Raw genomic sequence first — 13606 nt, forward strand, 5'->3', positions numbered from 1 at the left:
TTGTCCGGTTGAATAAGTATTTATTTGTTTATTTATTTTTACAATAAGTTTTTATCTTGCATTTAGCACACTTTTAAACATTATATAATCTATGACAAAACAATTCAATGAAATTTTAATTTTTTTAGTTAACATGAGAAAAGTACTTCTTTAAAAGTTCATTCAAATGGTACTTCTTTAATACTTTTTCAAAGCAATTCTGAAAAAAAATCAATATACATTAAAAAGGAATATAAATAAAGAAAATTTACAAGAAAAATAAGAAATGTCAGAGAAATATCTGTCAGTAGTAACGACAGTACGTTTTGATATAAGAAGTGTTCAGTGCCGACTATCAGTTAACCTTTCAATGAACCTGCATCGGGAATGTCCCATTAAAACATGCTGTTTTCATCTACTAGCAGAAATAAATATTTACTCATTACACCAAGAACATAACAAATGGGTGAGAAGAGGCATTTGTTTACTCTTATAAGTGCGTCACGATTAATTTAGTAGCATTTAATTTAGTTGCATGCAGAAAAAAAACTGAGCTACTAAAAAAATTTAAAAAGCAAATATATTAATATACTATCAAAATACTAACTGTAGATGCAGCAAAAAGCTTACCTTTAATGACCTGAATGATGTATTTGATAAAAAAAATTTCATTGGCTTCAAAAAAAAAAAATGATATAGAGTCAAGTATATATAAAAAGTCGACATATCTTTAGATATAGATGCCATCTATAAGACTTGTCAACGACCCGATATCAACCGAACTTATCATTAGTCATCGACTTGAATAAATGATCAAACATTTAAAAAGTTTTAGTTTTCCCTTTCTTAAGTGTTGATTTGAGCTTATAAGTAGCAATTCTGTGCAGTTTTTCTTTTTTACTTCACGTTTCTCAGCGATTTGTAAATAAATAAAATTTTAAAGTAAGCAAAGTACGTAGTTGAGATGCATATCAAAAATGAAAATGACTAATTTTCCCCTATAAGGAGGAAAAGATAAGACAAACTGAATTGTGAAATATCATGCATGACAAAACAGAACAGAACATAAAATGAACATAATAAAGTAACAGTGATAGTGACAGTTTTTAGTAAATAAGAGTAATGGTGATCAGGGGAACGAAAATCTCCACACTGGAAAAGAGGAGCTCATAGCCATATTAAATTGGTCAACAAGCAATTTTTAACAGTATTGACGTTTAACTGTTTAACATTCCAGTTTCTTGAACAAGCATTTCTGGTGAATCCTTTTTTTTTCTTCCAAAACTCACCCGATTGTCATTCGGCATTCAGATTTGTTGGCCACTCTTTCAGGGACACCATATTAGGAGGGCCAGCGTTGCTCCTACAGTTAGGACATTTCAATGAAAGAACAACCATGCCTTGTCTAGAATTCGAACCCAGGACATATCTGATATAAGATAAGCTCCCTGACCTCTTCATAATCCGGTCGGCTTTCCGGTAAATTTAATTCTGAGATCTTTCATCACATCAACTAGCTTTAAACAAATGATAACTTTTCCGTCACAGTTCTACATTCCATTTAATAAATCCAAAAAGTTCTATTGCTGTTTTTTCAAAATGACTAAATGTCTTATTGATAAGAATTTTTGAAACAAAGACATGAAAAAATAATTGCGTACTTACCAATGCAGGTTTATTCATCTGTAAAGAAAAGATAGATAAATGTATAAAACACAAAAAATGCCGATATTTGAAAGAAATCACAAAATTTTTCTTTTAGGCTTAGTTGATGTTATGGCTAAAATGTAGAAAATCTATAGGATGAAATAAGTTTCAGTGCATAAATCGTACATAAAAATATTTTCTGACTGTATATGAGCAATAAATATTTTCGATATTTTAAATAAAGATAATCGAGAAACTCTTAAATGTAACTAACAATTCTTAATATAACTTCTAGACCTCATTTGGGTTCAAAATGTTTATTGTTTTTGAAAAGAAAAGACATATTTTAAGCTTTGTAATTAATTGAATGTGGGTATTTTATTTGCATCTTCCTTTTTTTTCTTTTTTGATGAAACTTGGCACACTAAAAAAAGTTCAAAACGACTAGAACATGATCAAATTAACTGTGTTTCTGGTTCCATGGGAACACTAAAAAGCAAGGTTATTTCCACTGAAGAGCTTTGGTAATAACTTTTTAGTAAAATTAGATATAAGATACGTTTTATTACCATGATGTTTGGTAGTAAGTGCGGTGAAATTAATTTAATTTTAAGCGATGTATAATTTTAGCTATGTTTGACAAGACGCAAAAATGTTCATCTTGATAACCTCTATTTTATTTAGGTAGATAGATAGATACTTTATTTACATAGCACTAGAGTTGTACAGTGGGCTATAGGCGACGGTCTGGAAAACCTCCCTGAATATAATCCGAAGACATGCCATCGCAATTCTGATCCTCTGCAGAGAGGATAGCACCTTTGCTTTGGTAGTTTGAGGATTTGAGCACGAAGTCGAGCACTTTACGGCAGAACAGTTTAACATTGTTGGTTATTAAGCATTAAATTAATAACCTTTTATAAAATCACTTGGTTACTGAATGCATTGTTTATATAAAAACTTAAATATACTTAAGGCTATAATGTAGAATTTTCATTTATTGCCGAACATATAATTTTTGGATTCTTTGAATAAAAAAATAATTACTATAGAAACAAAATTTAAGCTCATTTTACTTTGTGTCACAATGTAAACAAATTGATTTATTCTAAGCTAAAGTAGGTGGTTTTTGTTAATATGCGAACAAAACCCCATTTTTCCTCTCTCTCTCAGGTAAGTTGCACGAGTTGCGCAAGTTAGTTCAACGACTTTCCGATAGAGGAAATCCGTATATAGTAGTTGAAGCAGCTGCCTGAGAGTTGGCTCGTTCGTTCGGTCGCATCATAAGCTATAATGACTGGTTAAGATGCATTTTCTTTTGCATAGCACTGTGTGTGCGAGATGCTATTTCCTCAAGTTGTATTTTAATCAAATCTTTACTTGCCGGCATTGCTTCTGTGTTCTTCAACAAAACAACAGTGGCGAAATTCGTTCGAAAAAAGTGGTATGAGGTACCAATGTACCTAAAGCAAATAATTAACTAAAAGGAAATTGGTTTTGTTGGATCTTTGAGGTTCTTGGGGCCCTTAACTGCTACCTATCTACTTTATACGTAAATCCGGACATGTGGCCAACATGTTGCGGGTTGTACAAGAAAATACCATTGTGTCAAATTAAGTATAAAAAAAAGGTATCAGGCATAGTTAAATCCAGATGACTAATTCAATTTATTCTCTTATTATTCAATTTGCAAACATGAAAAATTTCCAAAAGTACTAGAAAGCACTCGAAAAAGTGGGGTATTTAAGTTCTTATTCTTTAGTGAAACAGACTTCCTATACTTGTATGTATTTTACTGACTTTTATTAAGGTAATGCTTTATGGAAGAATAAAATAGTCATCTGCCTACTCATAAAATCTGCCAGCATCTATGTCTACGTATGCGTAATATATAAGGAAATAAGCACAATAGCATATGCAAATTTGTCACAAAAATCAGTTGCCAAAATTAAGTGACCCAGTAATTGCAACATTACTCTAAATATAATATCAAAATACCAATATATACTTACCACAGAACGTGCAGGCTTATGTTTTTTTGTGCAATCATCAACCTATGCCATCAATAAAATAAATAATGTCTATGAAACATATAAGCACTAAATCTTTCTTTACTAAAGATGAAATCTTCAGAAATTTCTTTAAAAATTGATTAACATAAATATGCAATAAAAACTGCATTTTTAAACACTGCCATTTCCAAGAAATTAAGCAACTAGGGAACTCAAAAATGTTTTTTTTTGCGTACTTAAAAAAACTTACAAATGTAAACATTACTGTATTTAAAGAACTTAGTTACGAGTTGAGTAAGATTCTCTTGGCCCTTGCAAAACATTTTTTTGTGGCGCTACAAAAAACATCAAAAAAATATAATAATATTATTTTAATTTTAACATAAATTTTAATTTCAAAACCAAGTAAAAATCTAAACTGTTATATTGTTTTAATTTTATCCAGCTTTTATTCATTCATGATTTTCTTTATTATTTTTAAAAAAAATATTATTTATAAATATATTTAGCACACATTTCAAAATATAAAACTTGGAGGTCGATTAGACAAAATGTGTTTTGTTTTATCCTTATGTTTTGATAAAATTGAGGCAAACATACATAATAGAGAAAATTACACATATACTGCAGCTTGGCTACATGTTTTACCATATTTGCACGTTTTACCATTTATTATTTTTTTAGTGCTAATTTAACACGCTTCAGTTAATTCTATTTACATTCATTCACTTTATATTTATTGTTTAAAATAAAAAGCACATTATTAAGTTTGTACCTTATTTTGGTTTCAGTGAAAGAAAAGATCATTGAAGTGAAAAAGATATTGAGCACAAGCAGAATTAGTTTGAAATAATTCAGAAAATGCTTATTGTTAAGCATTTTATATTTTACACGTTTTTCATTATGATAATTTATTTTAAAATATGTTCATAAGTTTTAAAAATTAATCAACACAACATATATGATTTTACTTCAGTCATTTTATTTCTCAAATTTATGTTAAAATAGTTGTTTTAATATATTTAGAAGGAAAAGCCATGAACCCTCCATTGGTAATATTAGAACTTTATTTTATTATTTTGTGCAATTTTATTATTTTATTATTTTGTATTATTTGAATGCTAAAATATCAAAAAGAATTAACTTTACTTTATGGTAAATAGACGGATCCTTGCAGGCCATTTCTTGATAAGTTTGAAATGAACCCATGGCCTTCGGCTGTATTTTTCTAAAGCAGTTTCTCCAATTAGCATTAAACTAGAAAAAAAGGAGGCAAAATATCATGGTAAAATCAAACCTGAGACAATGAAAAAATGCATCAAAACAATTATCACTAAAATAAATTTGACTCTTTCCATATAAATATTACAAAATATGCATTCAAAATGTTAGGGGGACCATAAGGTAATGTCGTTTTTGCGCTGTAAATATTCGTTAGTCATAAAAATTTTTTTCGATTCATTTTTGATCCATTATTGAAAGGTTACCAGGGTGAATGCGTTATTGATTAAAAATTAAATCTTGATAACATATATCAAATGCGCCTAAGCGACATTACTTTCTGGTCCCCCTTATATTTATTTTTCAAAAGCCAATGAAATGACGTTTATGAAGTATTTCCTCTTAAATTAATAATGTGTTTCGTTTACTTTTCCATGCCTGATTAATTGTTAAAAATGTAATAAACTTCAACAGCCATATAAACTTTGATAATTATTAAACTTTCAAAATTATGAAAAATAAATATAACATAAGGTATTTAGCTATCAATAAGCTTTAAATGTTCGACTATTTGTGTAATACATTTTTTATATTCAAATTGTAAAAACTTATGCAATCACTTTAAACATTTTTAACATGGTCTTCACTACTGTAGATTAAATAGAAGACAATTAAAATATTTTAAATTACATCCTATGTGAAAATTCAAATGTTTTGACTCATGCAAAACGTATAGAATGCTGAAATATTTTATGTTTACAATTTACTGAATTACTAATTGACGTTAGTTTCTTTATTCATTCCCCATATTAACTATTTACAATGTACTATGTTTCAATATTAACTAATATTTGCCCAACTGTTTTTGTAAGTGACCGCAACATACTTGCTGTTTTATTCCCTTGCTCGCACACAAAGTTTATATTTAGTGATCATATTGCTCGGAATGACGTTTCTTCTTGGCTTAATATGAATAATCCACAGGATGTCCCCGGATTATTGGGACAAACTTTAAGGTGAGGTAGGGGGATGGAAAACCGACTCCCTAGCCCTTACGTTCTCCGGATTTAAACAGAATGGATTTTTTTTTGCTAGAGTGCACTGAAGTGTTTCGCGTATGAAACATCAGTGGATTCGAAAATAGATCTAGTTGCAAGAATCGTCTGTACTGCTGCGGATACACAACAAAATGCAGGCATATTTGAGAGAATCCATGGCCCATGGGTGTGAAAAATACATCAATATCAATGGTTGAAATTTTGAACATATTTGTGACATTTTCACGTGTTATCTACGACAGCGTGTCGCCTACGATCTTTGTCATATAATCTTTGACACATAATTTTTCAGACTATCTCAGTCTTGCTTCTCTTTTTCTTCTTATACCTGTCATGATACTTTCCCATGACGGTTTTGATCATGGGTCGCTATGCAGTTCAGAATCCTTATGATTTCCCTTTACCTCTCCTTTAACTTTGTCCCAATAATCCTGGGATCCCCTAGGATGAACATAAAAAAAAACTCTTTTCAAAAGGGAAAAGCGCAACTACTTACGCTTGAACTTAATTTTTCAAGCACTATTTTGAATTATGAATAGCATCCAGGAAAATAAATATACTTTTAGATAATAATACTAATAGATAATACTATTACATAATAAATACAACTTTCAGATAATATGAAATGGCAAACTTAAGCTTTTACTTACAAATGGTTCATCATATACCATGCAACGTTGAAGGTCCCGGTCAAGGTTAGTACCGTGCTTTTCTTTAAAAAAATAATCGAGTATTAAAATGATATTACCTTTACCAATTTTATTTTAAAATATAAATATTATAATAAAATTTACAAAAAGTTTATTTTAAGATCTTATTTAAATTTTTGTAATTCACGGAGGACCAAATTTTCACTTTCAGTCCATTTTAAAATATCTTATTCTAAATAAGTGGTTCCCAGCCTATCTTGATCTTTGATTCCAAACTGATTTTGAAAACCCATTTTTAACTTTAATTCCCAACTTCTCTTGATCATTACGATATTTTGATCATTTTTTAACTAGCCTATTTTGATTTTGTCCCACAGTGGTCTGGTTGCAGAACACAGTAGATCACAGCAGTCAAGCATCTTTGGCTGCAGTCAACGAGAGGGTGGGTTGACACTTTGATCAGCTAGTGAAGGATACCATGGTACACGTTATCGGTCTGCATTGAACTTTTTTACCGCAATGTGCTCTACATCACACCCAGATCATCGGGTCAAGGAAAGAAGAATAGCTTTCATAGACGTAATGTAAGTCGGTTCTCCAAGGGTTGGCATGACTCCTAAATATAAAATAAAAAGCAACATTTGCGGGCATAGCTCAACCCTTTCTAGTGTTGGGGAGGAAAAGAATTTTTCCTTTCATTCATGATTGGTCTATTGTTGCATTTGTGGCTAGTCAGTTGGAAAAAAAATTATTTAACAGTATTTTTTTTAGAAAAAAAACATGAAATTTAATTAGCTTCAAAGTAAGCTTGGATTGAGCATCTGGATCGCCCTTGATACTCTTAATTTATAGCGATTACTTACTTAGAACTTATTTTCATGCCCTCTAGCAATTTGGACTACTTCCGCAAATATTAATAGCTTCGAAGAACAGGTTTCTAAACTTAAAAAGGAAGAAAATTCACTTTGACATTGAGGGTGTTTTGTAATTACCACTCTTAACAAATGCGTTTCACGTCCTTGTAAAACGTGAAAACAAGACAAAAAATGTGTACACTTAATTGACAAAAAGGTGCATATTTAACTAGCAATTTAGGACCTCCAATATATACATTCTTAATTTCATTTTTAACGAGGATTCTGAAAATATATATTTTTAACGGAACTTCCTTTATACTTCATGAAATTTCAAAATTTTTCACATAATAGAAAGACCAATCCAGTTTATGCTTCAACGTTATTATAACAGCGCAAGGATTTAGATGGAACTTAGGATTGCTTTAAGAAATGACTACGTTAAATAGCTTTGAAAATATATGATTTTAGTGCAAATTAAATCTTAAAATTAATTAATATTTTTCGTTTTTAAAAACTCAAAGAGAAAAAATATAAAATTTTATATATTTTATAAAAGAGAAAAGAACTGAAACTATTATTTCAGTTACATTTTGTGTGATTATTTGTGTAATGCGGACGCATCTACAGAACATTTTCTATGCATTAATGGGTTGAAAACATAAAATTTCTAAATTTGAAAAATTTAATGATTGCTTTATAATTTTGATTATCAATAAATGGATATTTCGTAAAAGTATGCTATTTATAAACTCACCGCACAACGTTTTTCTCCACAAATTGATATTCCCATATTTTCCTTTGTCATCATCAGAAATCACAAGAGTTAATACAGAAATGAAAATAATAATTCCTATTTTCATCATTTTTGATTCTTTCCTTGAAAGAGACAAAATTAAAATGCAAGATAAAATATTTTGTTTTAAAAAAAGTATCTAATTTAATTAGAAATAAGAAATTTTTGTATCATACATTTTTTAATAAGCCATAAGTGAGAGTAGTATTTAAAATTTATCAAAATCCATTTATATTTTAGACCATCAGCGTCAGCAGTTATTTTCTTTGAGCTTTAGAACATTATTTCGATGAATTATATTTAACATTATAAAATGAATTCCTACATTTAAATGTCAACTCTTCAGAATAAGTACAAAACTATTTCAGTTGTCTGAGGAATTTATAAGCCATTGAACATTCATCTGTGTGAAAATACTTTGCGCAAACTAAACTTCCTAAATCTTCTGAAAAAAACTTAAGAGATTTTTAACGCGTATGCACAACAGCTGATTATGCATGCAAAATAAAACCATAGATCAAAAAAATTTCATATTCCCGATTTAAATTCAATTAAAAATTTATATAAATTTTATCTAAGCAAAAATAAGCATTTGCGTAAATTATATTTCTTTTCGAATAATTTGTATTATATTCATGTAAAAAATAAATTGTCATACATTAGTTTGTTTTTGTGTTAAATAAATATTCTTTTTCTAATGATGCAAACAGCGCTTTTCCTTTTAAATTTGAAAAATATTGCACTTAATTCTGAATAAAAAGTAAAACATAAAAACTGCTGCGTATACAAACATTAAAACAATATTATTATGACTAGTTATGATTTAATAAAATTTTTATGTGACGTATCTTAAAAATTTCACAGTTATACAACCAGAATATTTTCACACTATTTAAAATCACCAAATTTAGCCACTTGGTTCGTGGCAACTGTGTACCTTTCATAACAGAGAGGGCTAATCTGTTAATCTCATGATCGTCGGAATTAGGTTCTAGTCTTTGCGTTGACACTACAATAATCCTTACATTCCCTTCAACACATGAGGAGTTTCCAATGCTCTGCACTTTACAATGTCTGATACCTAGCAAAACGATTAGCTATGTGCAGTTAAATTTCGTTGTTACTGTTTTGAAACCATGCTAGTTGTAAAAAGATAAAAAAGCCGCATAGTTTTGTATTCATGATTTCATAACCATGCAAGTTGCAAACTGTTTCAAAACCAAACAGGCAAAAAATGTTCTTTACAGTAAACTTTACGGTTAATCGAATGGACAGACTGCTGCTGATTTTTTTTAACCATAATTTTAGAATGAAAATCGTAACAGTGTATAGATTACTTTCAGCTGCAAAACAAAGGCATACTAAAGAGTCAATAAACTTCCTACAGTATTGATATAATTCATTTTTTTAGTTCAAATTTTGAAATTTTACTACCGTCGCTTAACAACCAACCCAATTTTCCGTTTACCCAATTAAGAATCATCTCCGTGGCCTTGTAATTTTGAACCCAATCCAGAAAATAAAAGAACTCCTGGATCAAGTATTGGGAGAAATTTGCCTTCGAGGAGGACTTTTTGATGGAACTACCCTGCATTTGCTTTACATGAAGAGGAAAACCACGAAAACTTACCACGGTGTGTCTGGCGGCAAGGGGATTCTAGAACATGATCTGTCTACCACTAAGGATATTTTACATCACTGCTGCCGTCAGTGTGATCGGGGTGCGGAATTCGAATCAACCATCGCTAGGATTCGAATACTGTTCACCACATTGGATTTATAGTTTGAATATTTAGACATGAAAACGGTTCTCTTCAAGTAAAGAATCTATACAAATGAGTCTTAATTGTAACTAAAGTGACTATACAGCTATATTAAAAATATAAAACTCTTACCTACTAAATATACAGTTCTCGAGGAGATATTTATTCTGTAAAATAATATTTAGTTAATTAATCAATTTGAGAAATTCAGACATTTACCTTTTATAGCTCTTCATGTTGTTTCAAAAGACCTAATATTCAGCTAAATTAATAGGTTTAGAAATGATGCAGCATAAATTTTTAATGCATATGGCATTCATCAAAAATGCCATTAGTCTTAGTCACTGAAATAAATTCTTGATATTCCTTTTAATAATATTAAATTATGGTAATATTACAAAATTTGTTGAAAAGTAGGAAAAGATATGAAAGCTCATTTTGAAATCCTGTTTTCCTCTAACATAAAATATTTAAAACTCTAGATCTGATTAATTTTTAGCGTCTTTTTAAGGGTTTTAAACTTAATATTATCATAAAACATAATAATTAGGTAATAAATAACATTAAAAAAATAAATATGAAATGTCAAAAAATATAATTATATCTGATTTAGTTATGGAATCATATTATGGTAATTATGCGCTCACAGTACTCTTGAATACAGACTCGCAGCATTCTTAAAAATTTTACTGACTTGCTCGAAGGAGATACTGTATTAAAGTGCAAAATAGCTACATGCTTATTATTTTTAATTTTGCTACAATATTTACTCAACATTTCATAGTTATAACGCCTATAAGTGTGCATAATGCTATGCGAAAGTAATAAGCACATTACATAGAAAACGATATAATTGCGAAATTTGATGCCATATCAATCGTCAAAAATAAGCTATCTATTAATCACGCCTTTCGGGTTTTAAATTTCGGTAATTTTAATTTTTAGTGATTTTTATGAAACTAACAAGAAACTATGGTCTTATAATATATGGCAAATTTGATTATATGTCCAAAACTTTGGTAATTTTTTATTATAAGTTAGATCATAGCATAGAACCCATTTACACGATTAAATTTACTATTCAGTTTTTAATTTTTTTATTAAATGTCTGTTAATTAGGTACTGTATTTTGGAAAACCAGAAATTCCGGTTCACAGTTACAATATGAACGGAAAAACTACTAAGTAAATATTTTCAATAATGTATAGTTTGATTATTAATCAGACTTGTATTTTTTTGTTTTTTTTACCAGAAATATCATAACCATACTGTAAAAAATATGATAAAATATGCCTGCATTCAAACGTATAATCCTTCAATCCATTTTTACCAAAACATATTACGTAGCAAAAAATCTCATATGCCGTAATTTTCACAGTAACAATTACTGTAAAATCACTGAATCACTCTCCTTAAATATATAAAAATATACAAATTATGTTATAATATATGTTATTTTATGAATGATGCAACATTTTATGGAAGTGCATACATTACGTTAACTACATTGCCTACAATACGGTAAATATAGTGCATACATAGTATGTAATTATATTGCACATACACAATAGTTATAAAATTATGATTATTTTAGCAGAATTTTCTCCTCTGTAAGACAGATTTATAAAACATTTTCTCAACGAAGAAATCTAATTGAATTAAAAGTAATAAAATCAATGAATATACCTATAGTAATTGGCAAGCTGTTTAGACAATAAGTAATAAACACCAATACTGATATATAAACCAATAGTAATATTACCACAAATTAAAGAGCATTCAATCTAATGTAATCCAGCAGTTCCACTCTCAGGTTTTAAAACAGTGAGCCTCAATATTTATATCTTCTTTTGCCTATAATTTAATATTTATTCACAAAAAAAAAAAAACATTTCACTACTTTTATAAATAATTTTAAAGCATTCGAAATATTACATGCAATGACTAATTTCAATTAGTGAAACGAGTTCTTAGTCATCCGAATAAATTTTTGAAAAATGACTTTTTTGTTTTGTTTTGAAATATGTTTGAAGTGTTTTAAAAAAAAAAGTGGATAGAAAGTGTTATTAAGTTAATGAAGGTCACTTCTAATGGCTATTTCACTATAAATTTTCACGAAATCTTATTGAATCAGGCATTAAGAATTATTTTCAAGTAAATGAGCCAATGTTTACCAAAACAAATAATGCAAAACGTTAAAAAAATCCTTTATAAGTTTTTTTCTTCTGCTTTTTGCTAAGTTATTAGTTTTTTTTAAAAATATTATTTTAACTTTAAACTTCTCTATATAAAGTGACAAATTAATATTTTAAAAATGGAAAAGGGTTCAGAAACATTTTGTCATTTTTTAAGGATGTTGATACTTTTGAAACTTTTAATTAAAATAATTTGATCATAGAAATTTTTTTTTATTGAGAAGTACACAGTTACAATTTTCATTCTAAAATTATGGTAAAATAACAGGCAGCAATCTGTCCAGCCAATTAACCATAAAGTTTATGGCTAGGAATTTTTTTTTTTTTACCTTAATGGTTTTGAAATCGCTTACAATCGTATACGGTTAAAAAATCGTGCATGCAAAACTACATGGTTTGTACCTATTTTCAAATAACATAGTTTCTGTACCATAAAAGCGAAATTTAAACAGACATTGAGGTTCTGTGACTGATGCGCAATTTATGCGTGAATGATAGTTTTGTAATCTAATTGTCCAGGGTCACCGATTGAAGAGTCAGGACAATGGAAGTTCTTCATATATTGAAATAATGATGTTGCTGGGATTTCAACTCCTATTTAGCCGGTCAAATCACTGACCGATTAGATCTTTCAGCTTCAGTATGCTTCAGCTTCGGAACAAAATGGCTTCATAAGGTGAGCCTAGTTTGCTCAGATAGAATTCTAGCTGTTAAACCGGACTAGGCGCAAACAATCAATAAATGTTTCTCTTCCCACTTAACATTTTGAATATCACTCTATTTATGATTATCTGACTGTTTGGGTTGAATATGGTAAAATAAGAATTAAATAAATTTCTATTTAACCATTTTTACCTAGAAATTTCTAACAGTCGATTAGTATCTATGAAGAATAAAGTATAAAACATAAATGGAAAAAATTAAAAATGGTAGGTTATTTCTAACGATGGTTCACAAATAACTGTATAGTGTGTAAAAAAATAATTGTGGAACATTTTTCATCTGTTGCATGAGACTTTTTAACAGTTTTTAGCTACTTTTTTATGGCTGATTTCAAACCTGCAATTGGGTTCTTTCTCTAAGAACTGTTTGATAACTGTTTGTTAACTAGGAACTGTTTGTCTGCTTGATATCGATACGTACATGTTTAAGAGCGTCATATAGAACAAACAATGCTTTTAAACTTGTACATGTCGACAAAAATATACCGAAAATGTCATTTAAAAAAACCTGCAGCTTAAGGAGCAAAACTGATCCCCCCCACCCGAGTTAGCAAAATCAAATATTTTTATGAAAGCTGCAAAAAATTTGTTTCCCGTGTAATTTATAGATCCCCTAATTCCAAAGAGCTTTGAAAAATGTCCATGACTCAAAATGACTATTGACAGAACAGTCGAAATGTGAATAAACAAAATCGGAAAAACATGTAAA

General features: G+C 29.2%; 1 protein-coding gene across 4 annotated transcripts; it reads right to left on the reverse strand.

Annotated features, from left to right (window-relative positions):
• LOC107442340 (uncharacterized) lies at positions 1 to 11821 on the reverse strand. Of its 4 annotated transcripts, none has more exons than XM_016055881.5 (7): positions 11743 to 11821; positions 8179 to 8300; positions 6568 to 6629; positions 4788 to 4895; positions 3639 to 3680; positions 1645 to 1662; positions 1 to 199 (listed from the first exon to the last, which is right to left on the reverse strand). In XM_016055881.5, exons 1-7 carry the CDS (start codon positions 11757 to 11759, stop codon positions 125 to 127), a joined length of 444 nt encoding a protein of 147 aa, XP_015911367.1. In that variant the 5' UTR covers positions 11760 to 11821; the 3' UTR covers positions 1 to 124. The 4 variants fall into 4 exon arrangements, with proteins under 4 accessions (XP_015911367.1, XP_015911368.1, XP_015911369.1 ...); XM_016055882.5 differs by lacking the exon at positions 11743 to 11821 and adding an exon at positions 10200 to 10328; XM_016055883.5 differs by lacking the exon at positions 11743 to 11821 and adding an exon at positions 10113 to 10224.
• Between the last annotated feature and the right edge of the window lie 1785 nt (positions 11822 to 13606).

Source organism: Parasteatoda tepidariorum, chromosome 1, assembly GCF_982258835.1.
Source record: "Parasteatoda tepidariorum strain Cologne lab strain chromosome 1, Ptep-v5.0, whole genome shotgun sequence".
In the NCBI taxonomy this organism is placed as follows: domain Eukaryota; kingdom Metazoa; phylum Arthropoda; class Arachnida; order Araneae; family Theridiidae; genus Parasteatoda; species Parasteatoda tepidariorum.